This window comes from Oncorhynchus gorbuscha, unplaced genomic scaffold, assembly GCF_021184085.1.
Source record: "Oncorhynchus gorbuscha isolate QuinsamMale2020 ecotype Even-year unplaced genomic scaffold, OgorEven_v1.0 Un_scaffold_396, whole genome shotgun sequence".
NCBI classification, from domain to species: Eukaryota; Metazoa; Chordata; class Actinopteri; order Salmoniformes; family Salmonidae; genus Oncorhynchus; species Oncorhynchus gorbuscha.
This window is the reverse complement of record NW_025745243.1, coordinates 598,405-619,652: the sequence shown is the minus strand read 5'-3', so window position 1 is coordinate 619,652 and position 21,248 is coordinate 598,405. Positions and strand designations below refer to the sequence as shown.

General features: G+C 52.9%; 1 protein-coding gene across 1 annotated transcript in view; it reads right to left on the bottom strand.

Moving 5' to 3' along the window:
• Positions 1 to 1,835: 1,835 nt before the first annotated feature.
• The window catches only part of LOC124018124 (trinucleotide repeat-containing gene 18 protein-like), a 73,788-nt gene continuing 54,375 nt past the window's right edge, over positions 1,836 to 21,248 (bottom strand). The window contains 7 exon segments of the mRNA XM_046333399.1: positions 1,836 to 2,116; positions 5,620 to 5,694; positions 7,011 to 7,247; positions 7,810 to 9,562; positions 9,655 to 10,024; positions 13,785 to 13,818; positions 13,820 to 13,935. Of these exon segments, the coding sequence (XP_046189355.1) occupies positions 1,913 to 2,116; positions 5,620 to 5,694; positions 7,011 to 7,247; positions 7,810 to 9,562; positions 9,655 to 10,024; positions 13,785 to 13,818; positions 13,820 to 13,935 (2,789 nt within the window). The 3' untranslated portion in view covers positions 1,836 to 1,912.

Below are 21,248 nucleotides of genomic sequence, written 5' to 3'. Positions count from 1 at the left end.
GTGAGCAAGGAGGGTGTGTGCGTGTGCGTGTGTGTGTGTGAGTGAGTGTTCAGCATGGAGACCCTAAGAGGGAAAACTCTCCTCCATTTTAAAAACAGGAACCAGCTTCATTACTGACACAAAATGGAGTCCAGCTGAACACGGTTTCTCCTTCTGGAGGGGGTTCCCCCGGTAACTGGGCCGCTGCTCGGGGACAGGACATTGTTCGGCACTGCACAGCACTTGAGGACAAATGTTAATGTAAAAGATACAATACAATAGGATTGATCGGCTAATGATCTAGTAGGTCTGATAAGACAGGAGACATAATTCAGGAGACGACAATCGATAGATGTATCTCTTTATTGATCAACTATAAAATATTGATCTACTAAATGGATATCGGGAGAAACACTGATTAAGTTGATTGCTTCAGTAAAATATGAAACAAACCCTTTTCCTCCTCCACCTCCCCTCCTCCTCTTCCTCCTCCTCCTCCTCCTCCATCTCTCCCCCTCGGCTCAAAGACATTTACAAAACAAACGTTTAGAATTTTCTAAATAATATTTCCCCCCCGTACAGAGACGCTCATGGGGTGTGTCAGGACGGAGAAAAGGCTGAAACCCCGCTGGGGGGAAGATAGATGGGGACCAGGGGGGGCAGAGATAGATGGGGACCAGGGGGGCAGATAGATGGGGACCAGGGGGGCAGATTGGGGACAGATAGATGGGGACCAGGGGGAATAGATGGGGACCAGGGGGGGCAGATAGATGGGGACCAGGGGGGGGGGGCAGATAGATGGGGACCAGGGGGGGCAGATAGATGGGGACCAGGGGGGGAATAGATGGGGACCAGGGGGGCAGATAGATGGGGACCAGGGGGGCAGATAGATGGGGACCAGGGGGCAGATAGATGGGGACCAGGGGGACAGATAGATGGGGACCAGGGGGAATAGATGGGGACCAGGGGGGGGAATAGATGGGGACCAGGGGGGGCAGATAGATGGGGACCAGGGGGGGGCAGATAGATGGGGACCAGGGGGCAGATAGATGGGGACCAGGGGGACAGATAGATGGGGACCAGGGGGACAGATAGATGGGGACCAGGGGGACAGATAGATGGGGACCAGGGGGACAGATAGATGGGGACCAGGGGGACAGATAGATGGGGACCAGGGGGACAGATAGATGGGGACCAGGGGGTGCAGGAAAGATGAGGACAGATAGATGGGGACCAGGGGGGTGGGGGGGCAATAAGAGTGTGTTCACTCCAGAGAAACACTGATAATATCTCTAAACATCAGATCATCAGAACCCTGTTAACACCAGCAGGGTGATAAGGTCATGGGGAGTAGGCGGGACCAGACAGGACAGGCACCAATCAGAACACAGGACTGTATCCCCACCCCCATTGTTGGGATTGTCAGCAAGTCTCTCTCTCGTAATACGTCTGTCAGATAGACAAACCTCTCATCAAAACTACTGTGACTCACAGCTACGATCCAGCCAGGAGGATGTCTTCCCTGGTAAATAAAATCACTTCCTGTCTTTTATATATATCTATGAGTGTTAGAACTATTGTATGTATTTACAGGTAGAAGTCTGGGTGTGTGTTTATAGAGAAGACCCTTGTGTTTCAAGAGTTTCTGAATACGGTCTGTAGTCTCTCTCAGGTGGTCTTCGTTCGTTGGATCAAACGTTATGAGCTGAATACGGTCTGTAGTCTCTCTCAGGTGGTCTTCGTTCGTTGAATACGGTCTGTAGTCTCTCTCAGGTGGTCTTCGTCGCTGAATACGGTGGTCTTCTCAGGTGGTCTTCGTCGTTAGATCAAGGTGGTCTTCGTTCGTTATGATGAGTTGACCGGATCGACCTTGGCGTTGGTCGGGTCAAGGTCAGGGTCTGGTGTCGTTAGCGTGTCGTTAGCGTGTCGTTCATCAGATGATGGGGACTCCGTCCGTGTTGTAGATCATACCCGTGGTGGGTTCGTATGTCCCGGCCAGGTAGTACAGGTCTTGGCTGTCGGCGTAGCGACGCGTCAGAGTCATGGTTTCGTACTCCGACACGCTGACCACTAGACACTTGTGACTGACTGTCTGAACGTCGTTCTCATCGCTGTGGGACGACTGGTACAGAGCCCGCTGCAGGGACACGTTAACAAATACACACGTTAACAACAAATACACACGTTAACAACAAATACACACGTTAACAACAAATAGGGTGTGGTGTGGTAGGGTGTGGCAGGGTGTGGTAGGGTGTGGTGTGGTGTGGCAGGGTGTGGTGTGGTAGGGTGTGGCAGGGTGTGGTGTGGTAGGGTGTGGCAGGGTGTGGTAGGGTGTGGTGTGGTAGGGTGTGGTGTGGCAGGGTGTGGTGTGGTAGGGTGTGGCAGGGTGTGGTGTGGTAGGGTGTGGCAGGGTGTGGTAGGGTGTGGTGTGGGTAGGGTGTGGTGTGGCAGGGTGTGGTGTGGTAGGGTGTGGCAGGGTGTGGTGTGGTAGGGTGTGGTGTGGTAGGGTGTGGTAGGGTGTGGTGTGGGGGTGTGGTGTGGTAGGGTGTGGCAGGGTGTGGTGTGGTAGGGTGTGGTGTGGTAGGGTGTGGTGTGGTAGGGTGTGGTGGGTAGTGGTGTGGTAGGGGGTGTGGTGTGGCAGGGTGTGGTGTGGGTAGGGTGTGGTAGGGTGTGGTGTGGCAGGGTGTGGGTGGGCAGGGTGTGGTGGTGTGGCAGGGTGTGGTGTGGCAGGGTGTGGTGTGGTAGGGTGTGGTAGGGCGTGGTGTGGCAGGGTGTGGTGTGGCAGGGTGTGGTAGGGCGTGGTGTGGTAGGGTGTGTGGTAGGGTGTGGTGTGGCAGGGTGGGGTGTGGCAGGGTGTGGTGTGGTAGGGTGTGGTAGGGTGTGGTGTGGTAGGGTGTGGTGTGGCAGGGTGTGGTGTGGTAGGGTGTGGTGTGGTAGGGTGTGGTGTGGTAGGGTGTGGCAGGGTGTGGTGTGGCAGGGTGTGGTGGTAGGGTAGGGTGTGTTGTGGCAGGGTGTGGTGTGGCAGGGTGTGGTGTGGCAGGGTGTGGTGTGGTAGGGCGTGGTGTGGCAGGGTGTGGTGTGGCAGGGTGTGGTGTGGTAGGGTGTGGTGTGGCAGGGTGTGGTGTGGTAGGGTGTGGTAGGGTGTGTGTGTGTGTGTGGTAGGGGTGTGTGTGTGGTGTGGTAGGGTGTGGTAGGGTGTGTGGGGTGTGGTAGGGTGTGTAGTGGGGTGTGGTAGGGTGTGTAGTGTGGTGTGGTAGGGGCGTGGTGTGGTAGGGTGGGTGTGGTAGGGTGTGGTGTGGCAGGGTGGGGTGTGGCAGGGTGTGGTGTGGTAGGGTGTGGTAGGGTGTGGTGTGGCAGGGTGTGGTGTGGTAGGGTGTGGTGTGGTAGGGTGTGGTGTGGCAGGGTGTGGTGTGGTAGGGTGTGGTATGGTAGGGTGTGGTGTGGCAGGGTGTGGTGTGGCAGGGTGTGGTGTGGTAGGGTGTGGTGTGGTAGGGTGTGGTGTGGCAGGGTGTGGTGTGGCAGGGTGTGGTGTGGCAGGGTGTGGTGTGGTAGGGTGTGGTGTGGCAGGGTGTGGTGTGGTAGGGTGTGGTAGGGTGTGTGTGTGTGGTGTGGTAGGGTGTGTGTGTGTGGTGTGGTAGGGTGTGGTAGGGTGTGTGGGGTGTGGTAGGGTGTGTAGTGGGGTGTGGTAGGGTGTGTAGTGTGGTGTGGTAGGGTGTGTGTGGGGGTGTGTAGTGTGGTGTGGTAGGGTGTGTAGTGTGGTGTGGTAGGGTGTGTAGTGTGGTCTGGGGGTGTGTAGTGTGGTGTGGTAGGGTGTGTGTGGGGGTGTGTAGTGTGGTGTGGTAGGGTGTGTAGTGTAGTGTGGTGTGGTGTGTGTGGGGGTGTGTAGTGTGGTGTGGTAGGGTGTGTGTGGGGGTGTGTAGTGTGGTGTGGTAGGGTGTGTAGTGTGGTGTGGTAGGGTGTGTAGTGGGGTGTGGTAGGGTGTGTAGTGGGGGTGTGTAGTGTGGTGTGGTAGGGTGTGTGTAGTGTGTGTGGTGTGGTAGGGGTGTGTGGGGGTGTGGTGTGGTGGGTGTGTAGTGTGTTGTGGTAGGTTGTGTGTGGGGGTGTGTAGTGTGTTGTGGTAGGGTGTGTGTGGGGGTGTGTAGTGTGGTGTGGTAGGGTGTGTAGTGTGGTGTGGTAGGTTGTGTTTGGGGGTGTAGTGTGGTAGGGTGTGTTTGGGGGTGTGTGGTAGGGTGTGTGTGTGGTGTGTAGTGTGGTAGGGTGTGTGTGTGGTGTGGTAGGGTGTGTGTGGTGGTGTGTAGTGTGGTAGGGTGTGTGTGGGGTGTGTGGTGTGGTAGGGTGTGTGTGGTGGTGTGTGGTGTGATAGGGTGTGTGTGGGGGTATGGTAGGGTGTGTGTGGTGTGGTAGGTTGTGTTTGGGGGTGTAGTGTGGTAGGGTGTGTTTGGGGGGTGTAGTGTGGTAGGGTGTGTGTGGTGGTGTGTGGTGGTGTGTAGTGTGGTAGGTGTGTGTGTGGTGTGGTAGGGTGTGTGTGTGTGGTGTGGTAGGGTGTGTGTGTGGTTTGGTAGGGTGTGTGTGGTGGTGTGTAGTGTGGTAGGGTGCGTGTGTGGTGTGGTAGGGTGTGTGTGTGTGGTAGGGTGTGTGTGGTTTGGTAGGGTGTGGTAGGGTGTGTAGTGTGGTGTGGTAGGGTGTGGTAGGGTGTGTGTGGTGTGGTAGGGTGTGGTAGGGTGTGTAGTGTGGTGTGGTAGGGTGTGTGTGTGTGGTGTGGTAGGGTGTGGTAGGGTGTGCGTGTGGGGGTGTGGTGTGGTAGGGTGTGTGTGGGGGTGTGTGGTGTGGTAGGGTGTGTGTGTGTGTGGTAGGGTGTGTGTGTGGGGGTGTGGTAGGGTGTGTGTGTGGGGGTGTGGTAAGGTGTGTGTTGGGGTGTGGTATGTGGTGTAGTAAGGTGTGTGTGTGGTGTGGTAGGGTGTGTGTGGTGGTGTGTAGTGTGGTAGGGTGTGTTTGGCAGGGTGTGGTAGGGTGTGTGTGGTAGGGTGTGGCAGGGTGTGGTAGGGTGTGTGTGGTAGGGTGTGTGGGGTAGGGTGTGGTAGATTGTGTGTGGTAGGGTGTGTGTGGTAGGGTGTGTGTGGTAGGGTGTGTGTGGTAGGGTGTGTGGTACGGTGTGGTAGGGTGTGTGTGGTAGGGTGGGTGTGGTAGGGTGGGTGTGGTAGGGTGTGTGTGGTAGGGTGTGTGTGGTAGGGTGTGTGTGGTAGGGTGTGTGTGGTAGGGTGGGTGTGGTAGGTTGGGTTTGGTAGGGTGTGTGTGGTAGGGTGGGTGTGGTAGGGTGTGTGTGGTAGGGTGTGTGTGGTAGGGTGTGTGTGGTAGGGTGTGGTAGGGTGGGTGTGGTAGGGTGTGTGTGGTAGGGTGTGTGTGGTAGGGTGTGTGTGGTAGGGTGTGTGTGGTAGGGTGTGTGTGGTAGGGTGGGTGTGGTAGGGTGGGTGTGGTAGGTTGGGTTTGGTAGGGTGTGTGTGGTAGGGTGGGTGTGGTAGGGTGTGTGTGGTAGGGTGTGTGTGGTAGGGTGTGGTAGGGTGTGTGTGGTAGTGTGTGGTAGGGTGTGTGTGGTAGGGTGTGGTAGGGTGTGTGTTTTAGGGTGTGGGAGGGTCTCACCTCCATGAAGTCTTTCCTCTGATTAGAGGAGAGCAGAGATGAAGGAAGAGACTGACCAGACATCTGATCCCAGTTCTAGAAGGAGAGAGACGGGGTGGGAGAGATGGGGGAGAGAGAGATGGAGGGGAGAGAGACAGGGGGAGGGAGAGATGGGGGGAGAGATTTACATTTACATTTACATTTAAGTCATGAGATGGAGGGGGAAAGAGACGGGGGAGAGATGGAGGGGAGAGAGACAGGGGGGAGGGAGAGATGGGGGAGAGAGAGATGGAGGGGAGGGAGAGAGAGAGAGAGATGGAGGGGGAGAGAGACAGGGGGAGACAGGGGGGAGAGAGAGATGGGGGAGAGAGATGGAGGGGGAGAGAGAGATGGAGGGGGAGAGAGAGATGGAGGGGAGAGAGAGATGGGGAGGGAGAGAGAGATGGGAGGGAGAGAGAGATGGGAGGGAGAGAGAGAGATAAAACCAGTTAACTCTGACCCCTGACCCCTACCTTCTTGTCGTGTAGTTTCTTGCCAGGGTTGGTCTCCTCCGGGTGATAAAACCAGTTGACCTCCGACCCCTACCTTCTTGTCGTGTAGTTTCTTGCCAGGGTTGGTCTCCTCTGGGTGATAAAACCAGTTAACTCTGACCCCTGACCCCTACCTTCTTGTCGTATAGTTTCTTGCCAGGGTTGGTCTCTTCCGGGTGATAAAACCAGTTGACCTCTGACCCCTACCTTCTTGTCGTGTAGTTTCTTGCCAGGGTTTGTCTCTTCCGGGTGATAAAACCAGTTGACCTCTGACCCCTACCTTCTTGTCGTGTAGTTTCTTGCCAGGGTTGGTCTCCTCCGGGTGATAAAACCAGTTAACTCTGACCCCTGACCCCTACCTTCTTGTCGTGTAGTTTCTTGCCAGGGTTGGTCTCTTCCGGGTGATAAAACCAGTTGACCTCTGACCCCTACCTTCTTGTCGTGTAGTTTCTTGCCAGGGTTGGTCTCCCCCGGGTGATAAAACCAGTTGACCTCTGACCCCTACCTTCTTGTCGTGTAGTTTCTTGCCAGGGTTGGTCTCCTCCGGGTGATAAAACCAGTTGACTCTGACCTCTGACCCCTACCTTCTTGTCGTGTAGTTCCTTGCCAGGGTTGGTCTCTTCCGGGTGATAAAACCAGTTGACCTCTGACCCCTACCTTCTTGTCGTGTAGTTTCTTGCCAGGGTTGGTCTCTTCCGGGTGATAAAACCAGTTGACCTCTGACCCCTACCTTCTTGTCGTGTAGTTTCTTGCCAGGGTTGGTCTCTTCCGGGTGATAAAACCAGTTGACCTCTGACCCCTACCTTCTTGTCGTGTAGTTTCTTGCCAGGGTTGGCCTCTTCCGGGTGATAAAACCAGTTGACTCTGACCCCTGACCCCTACCTTCTTGTCGTGTAGTTTCTTGCCAGGGTTGGTCTCTTCCGGGTGATAAAACCAGTTGACTCTGACCACCATGTTGGATCCCCAGCTCTCCCACATGCTCTGGATCTTCCCTATGAAGGGCAGGTTGGGTCGGCCGGCCGAAAGGAACACGGCGCAGTCCCCGATACCAATCATCTCTCTCCCCCGCACGATGGCCTTGTAGAACAGCTTCTTAGCCTTCCCTTTCATACCACGCCTCTGGAGACAGACAGACAGGCAAGACAGACAGTCACAGTCAGTTAAAAAGACAGACAGACAGTCAGAAAGACAGACAGACAGTCAGAAAGACAGTCAAACAGTCAGAAAGACAGTCAAACAGTCAGACAGACAGACAGACAGTCAAAAAGACAGACAGGCAAGAAAGACAGACAGTCAGAAAGACAGACAGTCAGAAAGACAGACAGAGTCAGAAAGACAGACACAGACAGACAGAAAGACAGTCAAACAGTCAGACAGACAGACAGTCAGAAAGACAGACAGTCAGAAAGACAGACAGTCAAAAAGACAGACAGGCAAGAAAGACAGACAGTCAGAAAGACAGACAGTCAGAAAGACAGACAGACAAACAGGCAGACAAGAAAGTCAGACAGTCAGAAAGACAGACAGACAGTCAGAAAGACAGACAGACAAACAGAGGGTATGCAGGGAGAAATTTCTCTGGCTAATCTTCTGGAACCCAGCCCCCCCCCCAAAAAACAACAACTCAAGTGTCATCGAGAGCTTCAAAATATCAATCCCAAGCGTGTGTCCTCCCTCTCACCTGTGTGGGATTCCCAAACCACTTCCAGAGCTGTCTGGCAGGCAGGAAGGCAGAGATCTTGGGTCTGTTCTCTACGCTCGGTAATCGCTGTCTCTTAGCCAGCTCCTTGGTGGTGGGGAGGTGGGCCCCCTCCCTGCGCCGTGGTCTGCCCACCGACCCCACACCACCCTGGGACTTCTGCCGGGCTGGACGACCCCGGGGCCTGGCTGGCTTGGTGGATGGGGAGATAGACGAGGGAGGAGAGGAGGGAGATTGATCTTCTTCTAATACTTCTTCCTCCTCTTCCTCTTCCGCCTTTTTCAACTTCTTAGTTTCTTCCTCTTCCTCCTTCTCTTCCTCCACCTCCTCCTGTGGGGTAGTTGGAGGGGGGGAGACGGGGAGAGGTGCAGGGGGAGCGGGGTCGGTCTCCTCGTCAGAAGTACAAGAGGACTCCTCGTCAGTGGAGGAGGAAGAGGAAGAGGAGGTGCTAGAGGAGGACGAGGAGGAGGAGGCTGGGGAGGAGGGGTGGGAGCAGCTGGAGCTACACTTCGTTTTCTTCCTCGTCTCCTCTTCCTCAGATCCTGAACTACTGCTGCCGTGAGACCCCCCTGTCTCCTCCCCTCTCTTCTCTTCCCCTTGTTTCGTTCTCTCCTCTCTCTTTGGTTCTCTGTCCCCCCCTCCACCCCGGTCTCTTTCTCTGCCCAGAGAAGGCGTTCTGTAGGCGGGTTCTCTCCCCAGCAGCCCCGCCTCGCTCTCCGGAGCCCTCCCCTTTACCCTCGCCGGCTTCTGGCTGGCTGCGGCCGTGGCGAGGGGTGTGTGTTCTTGCCGTAAGCCCTTGGCCTCCAGCAGCCCCACCTCGCTCTCCGGAGCCCTCCCCTTTACCCTCGCCGGCTTCTGGCTGGCTGCGGCCGTGGCGAGGGGTGTGTGTTCTTGCCGTAAGCCCTTGGCCTCCAGCAGCCCCGCTTCGCTCTCCGGAGCCCTCCCCTTTACCCTCGCCGGCTTCTGGCTGGCTGCGGCCGTGGAGAGGGGTGTGTGGTCTTGCCGTAAGCCCCTGGCCTCCAGCAGCATCAGAGCCTTGGTCTTCTTGGTCTTGGGTGAGGTCACGCCCTCGTGGTCCAGCTTTACTAGGGGTTCCTCTAGGAGGGCCTTACGCCCATGTCGCACCCCGCCCTGCCCTCCCACCCCGCCCTCCCCCGGGACATGCCTGGGTCTGGAGATACCTGGAATAAAGGTGCTAGGGTCCGGTCTGGATCTGACAGCAGAGAGGTCTGAGCTGGGTCTGGGTTTAGAGGTACTGGAGCTGGGCAGAGGGCTGGTTCTGGGTTTAGAGGTACTGGAGCTGGGCCCGGGGCTGGGTTTAGAGGTACTAGAGCTGGACCCAGGGCTGGTTCTGGGTTTAGAGGTACTGGAGCTGGGCCCAGGGCTGGTTCTGGTTTTAGAGGTGCTGGAGCTGGGCCCGGGGCTGGTTCTAGGTTTGGAGGTACTGGAGCTGGACCCAGGGCTGGTTCTGGGCCTGGTAGAAGGATCCAGGGTGAGCCTGGGTTTGTTATGGTTCTGTTTGGGTCTGGAGATTGCTTTGGGAGCGGTTCTGGGTATGTTGTGATCAGGACTAAAGTTAGCTGCAGGGACTTCTGGGAGTTCTGCTGTAGAGTTAGGTCTAGGTTTGGATTTTGGTACGGAGGTAAGGTTAGTTTTAGGGTTAGGTAGAAGAGGCTTGGGTCTGATGATAGGGGAAGTAGAGTTGGGTTTAAGTAGTGGAGGGGAGAGTTTGGACTTAGGGTTAGTTTTAGGGTTAGGTAGAAGAGGCTTGGGTCTGATGATAGGGAAGTAGAGTTGGGTTTAAGTAGTGGAGGGGAGAGTTTGGACTTAGGGTTGGTTTTAGGGTTCGGTTGGGTGCTGACGTTACAAGAGGTGAGGTTGGGTTGGCTGTACAGGTCCACCCTTAGTATCTTCCCATAAGGAGCTGGGTGGTAGAGGGAGGGGGGCTTGGGAGAGGCTGGGCTGGGTCTCCTAGGGTTCTGGCTGCGTGGGGTGGCAGGCAGGCTGGGTGTGCTGGTGGGCTTGGAGGGTCGGCCTGGTCCCGGCCTGGGGGCAGACAGGGGTCTTTCCTGAGCAGGCCTCTGGGAGGAGGAGGGCCTGTCCTGGGCTGGTCTGGTGGGGAGCTGAGGTCTGTCTGGAGCCTGGCTGGGTCCCGGGGGGGGTATCGTCTCCCGGGGGTCTGGGCTCACTGGGGGCTCTAGAGGGAAGGAAAGGCAGGAGTTAACAAATGACTGACCTGAGTTTACAGACCTAACAGGAATAACATAATCCACAGACCTAACAGGAATAACAGACCTAACAGGAATAACAGACCTTACAGGAATAACACAATTCACAGACCTAACAGGAATAACAGACCTAACAGGAATAACAGACCTAACAGGAATAACAGACCTAACAGGAATAACAGACCTAACAGGAATAACATAATTCACAGACCTAACAGGAATAACATAATCTACAGACCTAACAGGAATAACAGACCTAACAGGAATAACAGACCTAACAGGAATAACATAATCTACAGACCTAACAGGAATAACATAATTCACAGACCTAACAGGGATAACAGACCTAACAGGAATAACAGACCTAACAGGGATAACAGAATCTACAGACCTAACAGGAATAACAGACCTAACAGGAATAACATAATTCACAGACCTAACAGGAATAACAGACCTAACAGGAATAACAGACCTAACAGGGATAACAGAATCTACAGACCTAACAGGAATAACATAATTCACAGACCTAACAGGAATAACATAATCCACAGACCTAACAGGAATAACATAATTCACAGACCTAACAGGGATAACAGAATCTACAGACCTAACAGGAATAACATAATCCACAGACCTAACAGGAATAACATAATTCACAGACCTAACAGGGATAACAGACCTAACAGGAATAACATAATCCACAGACCTAACAGGAATAACAGACCTAACAGGAATAACAGACCTAACAGGAATAACACAATTCACAGACCTAACAGGAATAACAGACCTAACAGGAATAACAGACCTAACAGGAATAACAGACCTAACAGGAATAACAGACCTAACAGGAATAACAGACCTAACAGGAATAACAGAATTCACAGACCTAACAGGAATAACATAATCTACAGACCTAACAGGAATAACAGACCTAACAGGAATAACAGACCTAACAGGAATAACATAATCTACAGACCTAACAGGAATAACATAATTCACAGACCTAACAGGGATAACAGACCTAACAGGAATAACAGACCTAACAGGGATAACAGAATCTACAGACCTAACAGGAATAACAGACCTAACAGGAATAACATAATTCACAGACCTAACAGGAATAACAGACCTAACAGGAATAACAGACCTAACAGGGATAACAGAATCTACAGACCTAACAGGAATAACATAATTCACAGACCTAACAGGAATAACATAATCCACAGACCTAACAGGAATAACATAATTCACAGACCTAACAGGGATAACAGAATCTACAGACCTAACAGGAATAACATAATCCACAGACCTAACAGGAATAACATAATTCACAGACCTAACAGGGATAACAGACCTAACAGGAATAACATAATCTACAGACCTAACAGGAATAACAGACCTAACAGGGATAACATAATTCACAGACCTAACAGGAATAACAGACCTAACAGGAATAACAGACCTAACAGGAATAACAGACCTAACAGGAATAACAGAGCTAACAGGGATAACAGACCTAACAGGAATAACATAATTCACAGACCTAACAGGAATAACAGAATCCACAGACCTAACAGGAATAACAGACCTAACAGGGATAACATAATTCACAGACCTAACAGGAATAACAGACCTAACAGGAATAACAGACCTAACAGGAATAACAGAATCCACAGACCTAACAGGAATAACAGACCTAACAGGAATAACAGACCTAACAGGGATAACAGACCTAACAGGGATAACATAATTCACAGACCTAACAGGAATAACAGACCTAACAGGAATAACAGACCTAACAGGGATAACATAATTCACAGACCTAACAGGAATAACAGACCTAACAGGAATAACAGACCTAACAGGAATAACAGACCTAACAGGGATAACATAATCCACAGACCTAACAGGAATAACAGACCTAACAGGAATAACATAATCCACAGACCTAACAGGAATAACAGACCTAACAGGAATAACAGACCTAACAGGGATAACATAATCCACAGACCTAACAGGAATAACAGACCTAACAGGAATAACAGACCTAACAGGAATAACAGACCTAACAGGAATAACAGACCTAACAGGGATAACAGACCCAACAGGGATAACAGACCCAACAGGAATAACAGACCTAACAGGGATAACAGACCCAACAGGGATAACAGACCCAACAGGGATAACAGACCCAACAGAGATAACAGACCTAACAGGGATAACAGACCTAACAGGAATAACAGACCTAACAGGAATAACAGAGCTAACAGGGATAACAGACCTAACAGGAATAACATAATTCACAGACCTAACAGGAATAACAGAATCCACAGACCTAACAGGAATAACAGACCTAACAGGGATAACATAATTCACAGACCTAACAGGAATAACAGACCTAACAGGAATAACAGACCTAACAGGAATAACAGAATCCACAGACCTAACAGGAATAACAGACCTAACAGGAATAACAGACCTAACAGGGATAACAGACCTAACAGGGATAACATAATTCACAGACCTAACAGGAATAACAGACCTAACAGGAATAACAGACCTAACAGGGATAACATAATTCACAGACCTAACAGGAATAACAGACCTAACAGGAATAACAGACCTAACAGGAATAACAGACCTAACAGGAATAACAGACCTAACAGGGATAACATAATCCACAGACCTAACAGGAATAACAGACCTAACAGGAATAACAGACCTAACAGGAATAACAGACCTAACAGGAATAACAGACCTAACAGGGATAACATAATCCACAGACCTAACAGGAATAACAGACCTAACAGGAATAACAGACTTAACAGGAATAACAGACCTAACAGGAATAACAGACCTAACAGGGATAACAGACCCAACAGGGATAACAGACCCAACAGGAATAACAGACCTAACAGGGATAACAGACCCAACAGGGATAACAGACCCAACAGGGATAACAGACCCAACAGGGATAACAGACCTAACAGGGATAACAGACCTAACAGGAATAACAGACCTAACAGGAATAACAGACCTAACAGGGATAACAGACCTAACAGGAATAACAGACCTAACAGGGATAACAGACCTAACAGGGATAACAGACCTAACAGGGATAACAGACCTAACAGGGATAACAGACCTAACAGGCATAACAGACCCAACAGGGATAACAGACCTAACAGACCCAACAGGGATAACAGACCCAACAGACCCAACAGGGATAACAGACCCAACAGGGATAAGAGACCCAACAGGGATAACAGACCCAACAGACCCAACAGGGATAACAGACCCAACAGGGATAACAGACCCAACAGGAATAACAGAACTAACAGGGATAACAGACCCAACAGGGATAACAGAGGGATAACAGACCCAACAGGAATAACAGACCCAACAGGGATAACAGACCCAACAGGGATAACAGACCTAACAGGGATAACAGACCCAACAGGGATAACAGACCCAACAGGGATAACAGACCCAACAGGGATAACAGACCTAACAGGGATAACAGACCTAACAGGGATAACAGACCCAACAGGGATAACAGACCCAACAGGGATAACAGGGATAACAGACCCAACAGGGATAACAGACCTAACAGGGATAACAGACCCAACAGGGATAACAGACCCAACAGGGATAACAGACCCAACAGGGATAACAGACCCAACAGGGATAACAGACCCAACAGGGATAACAGGTCTCTGATTGGCTCACCAGGTTTGGGTTTGGGTTTCTTGGCAGGTCTCCCTGCCCTTGGGGGCGGAGTCCCCTGTTTTAGGCGTCGTCTCACTGGTGTCCTTGCTGCACTTCCTGACACGCCTCCTGGAGCAGCTGGCCACTAGCAGCGCGGGGGAGGGCTCAGCACCTACAGGGGGGCAGGTTTAACATCAGAAACATCAGACAGACTGAAAAAATACAAAGTGTGTGTGTGTGTGTCCTTGTGTGTGGGAGTGTGTGTGTGTGTGTCCTTGTGGGAGTGTGTGTGTCCTTGTGGGAGTGTGTGTGTGTCCTTGTGGGAGTGTGTGTGTGTGTGTGTGTGTCCTTGTGGGAGTGTGTGTGTGTGTCCTTGTGGGAGTGTGTGTGTGTCCTTGTGGGAGTGTGTGTGTGTGTGTCCTTGTGGGAGTGTGTGTCCTTGTGGGAGTGTGTGTCCTTGTGGGAGTGTGTGTCCTTGTGGGAGTGTGTGTCCTTGTGGGAGTGTGTGTGTGTGTGTGTCCTTGTGGGAGTGTGTGTGTGTCCTTGTGGGAGTGTGTGTGTGTGTCCTTGTGGGACTGTGTGTGTGTGTGTCCTTGTGGGAGTGTGTGTGTGTGTGTGTGTCCTTGTGGGAGTGTTGTGGGAGTGTGTGTGTGTGTCCTTGTGGGAGTGTGTGTGTGTGTCCTTGTGTGTGTCCTTGTGGGAGTGTGTGTGTGTGTCCTTGTGGGAGTGTGTGTGTGTGTCCTTGTGGGAGTGTGTGTGTGTGTCCTTGTGTGTGTGTGTGTGTCCTTGTGGGGGTGTGTGTGTGTGTGTCCTTGTGGGAGTGTGTGTGTCCTTGTGTGTGTGTGTGTGTGTGTCCTTGTGGGAGTGTGTCCTTGTGTGTGTGTGTGTGTCCTTGTGGGAGTGTGTGTGTGTGTCCTTGTGGGGGTGTGTGTGTGTGTCCTTGTGGGAGTGTGTGTGTGTGTCCTTGTGGGAGTGTGTGTCCTTGTGGGATTGTGTGTGTGTCCTTGTGTGTGTGTGTCCTTGTGGGAGTGTGTCCTTGTGGGAGTGTGTCCTTGTGGGAGTGTGTGTGTCCTTGTGGGAGTGTGTGTGTCCTTGTGGGAGTGTGTGTGTGTGTCCTTGTGGGAGTGTGTCCTTGTGGGAGTGTGTGTGTGTGTGTCCTTGTGGGAGTGTGTGTGTGTCCTTGTGGGAGTGTGTCCTTGTGGGAGTGTGTGTCCTTGTGGGAGTGTGTGTGTCTGTCCTTGTGGGATCGTGTGTGTGTGTCCTTGTGGGAGTGTGTGTGTGTGTCCTTGTGGGAGTGTGTGTGTGTGTCCTTGTGGGAGTGTGTCCTTGTGTGTGTGTGTGTCCTTGTGGGAGTGTGTGTGTGTCCTTGTGGGAGTGTGTGTGTGTCCTTGTGGGAGTGTGTGTGTGTGTCCTTGTGGGAGTGTGTGTGTGTGTCCTTGTGGGAGTGTGTGTGTCCTTGTGGGAGTGTGTGTGTGTGTCCTTGTGGGAGTGTGTGTCCTTGTGGGAGTGTGTGTGTGTGTGTGTGTCCTTGTGGGATTGTGTGTGTGTGTGTGTCCTTGTGTGTGTGTCCTTGTGGGAGTGTGTGTGTGTGTGTGTCCTTGTGGGAGTGTGTGTGTGTCCTTGTGGGAGTGTGTGTGTGTGTGTCCTTGTGGGTGTGTGTGTGTCCTTGTGGGGGGTGTGTGTGTGTGTGTGTCCTTGTGGGAGTGTGTGTGTCCTTGTGTGTGTGTGTGTCCTTGTGGGGGTGTGTGTGTGTGTGTCCTTGTGGGAGTGTGTGTGTCCTTGTGTGTGTGTGTGTGTCCTTGTGGGGGTGTGTGTGTGTGTGTCCTTGTGGGAGTGTGTGTGTGTGTGTGTCCTTGTGGGAGTGTGTCCTTGTGTGTGTGTGTGTGTCCTTGTGGGAGTGTGTGTGTGTGTCCTTGTGGGGGTGTGTGTGTGTGTGTCCTTGTGGGAGTGTGTGTGTGTGTGTGTGTGTGTGTGTCCTTGTGGGAGTGTGTGTCCTTGTGGGATTGTGTGTGTGTGTGTCCTTGTGGTGTGTGTCCTTGTGGGAGTGTGTCCTTGTGGGAGTGTGTGTGTCCTTGTGGGAGTGTGTGTGTGTGTGTCCTTGTGGGAGTGTGTCCTTGTGGGAGTGTGTGTGTGTGTCCTTGTGGGAGTGTGTGTGTGTCCTTGTGGGAGTGTGTGTGTGTGTCCTTGTGGGATTGTGTGTGTGTGTGTGTCCTTGTGGGAGTGTGTGTGTGTCCTTGTGGGAGTGTGTCCTTGTGGGAGTGTGTCCTTGTGGGAGTGTGTGTCCTTGTGGGAGTGTGTGTGTCTGTCCTTGTGGGATCGTGTGTGTGTGTGTGTCCTTGTGGGAGTGTGTGTGTCCTTGTGGGAGTGTGTGTGTGTGTGTCCTTGTGGGGGTGTGTGTGTGTGTCCTTGTGGGAGTGTGTGTGTGTGTCCTTGTGGGAGTGTGTGTCCTTGTGGGATTGTGTGTGTGTGTGTCCTTGTGTGTGTGTGTCCTTGTGGGAGTGTGTCCTTGTGGGAGTGTGTGTGTCCTTGTGGGAGTGTGTGTGTGTGTGTCCTTGTGGGAGTGTGTCCTTGTGGGAGTGTGTGTGTGTCCTTGTGGGAGTGTGTGTGTGTCCTTGTGGGAGTGTGTGTGTGTGTCCTTGTGGGATTGTGTGTGTGTGTGTGTCCTTGTGGGAGTGTGTGTGTGTCCTTGTGGGACTGTGTCCTTGTGGGAGTGTGTCCTTGTGGGAGTGTGTGTCCTTGTGGGAGTGTGTGTCCTTGTGGGAGTGTGTGTGTCTGTCCTTGTGGGATCGTGTGTGTGTGTGTGTCCTTGTGGGAGTGTGTGTGTGTGTCCTTGTGGGAGTGTGTGTGTGTGTCCTTGTGGGAGTGTGTGTGTGTGTGTCCTTGTGGGAGTGTGTGTGTGTGTGTCCTTGTGGGAGTGTGTGTGTGTCCTTGTGGGAGTGTGTGTGTCCTTGTTTGTGTGTGTGTGTGTCCTTGTGGGAGTGTGTGTGTGTGTCCTTGTGTGTGTGTCCTTGTGGGAGTGTGTGTGTGTGTGTGTCCTTGTGGGATTGTGTGTGTGTGTGTCCTTGTGTGTGTGTGCTTGTGGGAGTGTGTGTCCTTGTGGGATTGTGTGTGTGTGTGTGTCCTTGTGGGAGTGTGTGTGTGTGTGTGTCCTTGTGGGAGTGTGTGTGTGTGTCCTTGTGGGAGTGTGTGTGTGTGTCCTTGTGGGAGTGTGTGTGTGTGTCCTTGTGGGAGTGTGTGTGTGTCCTTGTGGGGGTGTGTGTGTGTGTGTCCTTGTGGGAGTGTGTGTGTCCTTGTGGGAGTGTGTGTGTGTGTGTCCTTGTGGGATTGTGTGTGTGTGTGTGTCCTTGTGTGTGTGTCCTTGTGGGAGTGTGTGTGTGTGTGTGTCCTTGTGGGATTGTGTGTGTGTGTGTGTCCTTGTGGGAGTGTGTGTGTGTGTCCTTGTGGGAGTGTGTGTGTGTGTCCTTGTGTGTGTGTGTGTCCTTGTGGGAGTGTATGTGTGTCCTTGTGGGGGTGTGTGTGTGTGTGTCCTTGTGGGAGTGTGTGTGTCCTTGTGTGTGTGTGTGTCCTTGTGGGAGTGTGTTTGTCCTTGTGTGTGTGTGTGTGTGTCCTTGTGTGTGTGTGTGTGTCCTTGTGGGAGTGTGTGTGTGTCCTTGTGGGGGTGTGTGTGTCCTTGTGGGAGTGTGTGTGTGTGTCCTTGTGGGAGTGTGTGTGTGTCCTTGTGGGAGTGTGTGTGTGTGTTTCCTTGTGGGAGTGTGTGTGTGTGTCCTTGTGGGAGTGTGTGTGTGTGTCCTTGTGGGAGTGTGTCCTTGTGGGAGTGTGTGTGTGTGTGTGTCCTTGTGGGAGTGTGTGTGTGTGTCCTTGTGGGGGTGTGTGTGTGTCCTTGTGGGAGTGTGTGTGTGTGTGTGTCCTTGTGGGTGTGTGTGTGTGTGTGTCCTTGTGGGAGTGTGTGTGTGTGTCCTTGTGTGTGTGTGTGTCCTTGTGGGAGTGTGTGTGTGTGTGTCCTTGTGTGTGTGTGTGTGTCCTTGTGGGAGTGTGTGTGTGTCCTTGTGGGGGTGTGTGTGTGTGTCCTTGTGGGAGTGTGTGTGTGTGTCCTTGTGGGATTGTGTGTGTGTGTGTCCTTGTGGGATTGTGTGTGTGTCCTTGTGGGAGTGTGTGTGTGTGTCCTTGTGGGAGTGTGTGTGTGTCCTTGTGGGAGTGTGTGTTTGTGTGTCCTTGTGTGTGTGTTTGTGTGTCCTTGTGTGTGTGTGTGTCCTTGTGGGAGTGTGTCCTTGTGGGAGTGTGTGTGTGTGTGTGTCCTTGTGGGAGTGTGTGTGTGTCCTTGTGGGAGTGTGTGCTTGTGGGAGTGTGTGTGTGTGTCCTTGTGGGAGTGTGTGTGTGTCCTTGTGGGAGTGTGTGTGTGTGTCCTTGTGGGATTGTGTGTGTGTGTCCTTGTGGGAGTGTGTGTGTCCTTGTGGGAGTGTGTGTGTGTGTGTCCTTGTGGGATTGTGTGTGTGTGTGTGTCCTTGTGTGTGTGTCCTTGTGGGAGTGTGTGTGTGTGTGTGTCCTTGTGGGATTGTGTGTGTGTGTGTGTCCTTGTGGGAGTGTGTGTGTGTGTCCTTGTGGGAGTGTGTGTGTGTCCTTGTGGGAGTGTGTGTGTGTCCTTGTGGGAGTGTGTGTGTGTCCTTGTGGGATGTGTGTCCTTGTGGGGGTGTGTGTGTGTGTCCTTGTGGGAGTGTGTGTGTCCTTGTGTGTGTGTGTGTCCTTGTGTGTGTGTGTGTGTGTGTGTCCTTGTGGGATGTGTGTGTGTGTGTCCTTGTGGGAGTGGGAGTGTGTGTGTGTCCTTGTGGGTGTGTGTGTCCTTGTGGGAGTGTGTGTGTGTGTGTGTCCTTGTGGGAGTGTGTGTGTGTGTCCTTGTGTCCTTGTGGGAGTGTGTGTGTGTGTCCTTGTGGGAGGAGTGTGTGTGTGTCCTTGTGGGAGTGTGTGTGTGTGTTTCCTTGTGGGAGTGTGTGTGTGTGTTTCCTTGTGGGAGTGTGTGTGTGTGTCCTTGTGGGAGTGTGTGTGTCCTTGTGGGAGTGTGTGTGTGTGTGTCCTTGTGGGAGTGTGTGTGTGTGTCCTTGTGGGGGTGTGTGTGTGTCCTTGTGGGAGTGTGTGTGTGTGTGTGTCCTTGTGGGGGTGTGTGTGTGTGTGTCCTTGTGGGAGTGTGTGTGTGTGTGTCCTTGTGTGTGTGTGTGTCCTTGTGGGAGTGTGTGTGTGTGTGTCCTTGTGTGTGTGTGTGTGTCCTTGTGGGAGTGTGTGTGTGTCCTTGTGGGGGTGTGTGTGTGTGTCCTTGTGGGAGTGTGTGTGTGTGTCCTTGTGGGATTGTGTGTGTGTGTGTCCTTGTGGGATTGTGTGTGTGTCCTTGTGGGAGTGTGTGTGTGTGTGTGTGTGTGTCCTTGTGGAGTGTGTGTGTGTCCTTGTGTGTGAGTGTGTGTGTGTGTGTCCTTGTGGGAGTGTGTGTGTGTCCTTGTGGGAGTGTGTGTGTGTGTCCTTGTGTGTGTGTTTGTGTGTCCTTGTGTGTGTGTGTGTCCTTGTGGGAGTGTGTCCTTGTGGGAGTGTGTGTGTGTGTCCTTGTGGGAGTGTGTGTGTGTGTGTGTCCTTGTGGGAGTGTGTGTGTGTCCTTGTGGGAGTGTGTCCTTGTGGGAGTGTGTGTGTGTGTCCTTGTGGGAGTGTGTGTGTGTCCTTGTGGGAGTGTGTGTGTCCTTGTGGAGAGTGTGTGTGTCCTTGTGGGATTGTGTGTGTGTGTCCTTGTGGGAGTGTGTGTGTGTGTCCTTGTGGGAGTGTGTGTCCTTGTGTGTGTGTGTGTGGGTGTGTGTGTGTGTGTCCTTGTGGGAGTGTGTGTGTGTCCTTGTGGGTGTGTGTGTGTGTGTGTCCTTGTGGGAGTGTGTGTGTGTCCTTGTGGGTGTGTGTGTGTCCTTGTGGGAGTGTGTGTGTGTGTGTGTCCTTGTGGGAGTGTGTGTGTGTGTGTCCTTGTGGGAGTCCTTGTGGGAGTGTGTGTGTGTGTCCTTGTGGAGAGTGTGTGTGTCCTTGTGGGAGTGTGTGTGTGTGTGTCCTTGTGGGAGTGTGTGTGTGTCCTTGTGGGAGTGTGTGTGTGTCCTGATGTGGGAGTCCTTGTGGGTGTGTGTGTGTCCTTGTGGGAGTGTGTGTGTGTGTCAGGTGGTGTCCTGATGTGGGAGAGTGTGTGTGTGTGTCCTTGTGGGAGTCAGTGGTGTGTGTCTGATGTGGGAGTGGTGGCTGTGTGTCTTGTGGGAGTCAGGGGTGCAGTCCTGATGTGGGAGAGTGGTGTGTCCTTGTAGTCAGGGGGCAGTGTGTCCTGATGTGGGAGAGTGTGTGTATCTTGTGTGTCAGGGGCAGCAGTCTGATGTGGGAGGGGGCTGTATCTTGTGTGTGTCAGTGGGGCAGCAGTCTGATGTGGGAGTGGGCTGTGTCTTGTAGTCAGGGGGCAGTCCTGATGTGGGAGAGGGGTGTGTATCTTGTAGTCAGGGGTGTGCAGTCTGATGTGGGAGAGGGGGCTGTGTCTTGTAGTCAGGGGGCAGCAGTCTGATGTGGGAGAGGGGCTGTATCTTGTAGTCAGGGGTCTGATGTGTGTGAGAGTCCTTGTGTGTTGTGTCAGTGTGCAGCAGTCTGATGTGTGGAGAGGGGCTGTATCTTGTAGTCAGGGGGCAGCAGTCTGATGTGGTGTGAGTGGGCTGTATCTTGTAGTCAGGGTGTGCAGTCTGATGTGGGAGAGGGGGCTGTATCTTGTAGTCAGGGGCAGCAGTCTGATGTGGGAGAGGGGGCTGTATCTTGTAGTCAGGGGCAGCAGTCTGATGTGGGAGAGGGGCTGTGTCTTGTAGTCAGGGGGCAGCAGTCTGATGTGGGAGGGGTGTGTCTTGTAGTCAGTGGGGGTGAGCAGTCTGATGTGGGAGTGGGTGTGTGTCTTGTAGTCAGGGGGCAGCAGTCTGATGTGGGAGAGGGGCTGTATCTTGTAGTCAGGGGGCAGCAGTCTGATGTGGGAGAGGGGGCTGTGTCTTGTAGTCAGGGGGCAGCAGTCTGATGTGGGAGAGGGGGCTGTGTCTTGTAGTCAGGGGGCAGCAGTCTGATGTGGGAGAGGGGGCTGTATCTTGTAGTCAGGGGGAGCAGTCTGATGTGGGAGAGGGGGCTGGCTTGTAGTCTTGTGGGAGTCAGGGGGCAGCAGTCTGATGTGGGAGAGGGGGCTGTGTCTTGTAGTCAGTGGGCAGCAGTCTGATGTGGGAGAGGGGGCTGTATCTTGTAGTCAGGGGCAGCAGTCTGATGTGGGAGAGGGGCTGTATCTTGTAGTCAGGGGAGCATCTTGTAGTCAGTCTGATGTGGGAGAGGGGCTGTATCTTGTAGTCAGGGGGCAGCAGTCTGATGTGGGAGAGGGGGCTGTATCTTGTAGTCAGGGGCAGCAGTCTGATGTGGGAGAGGGGCTGTATCTTGTAGTCAGGGGGCAGCAGTCTGATGTGGGAG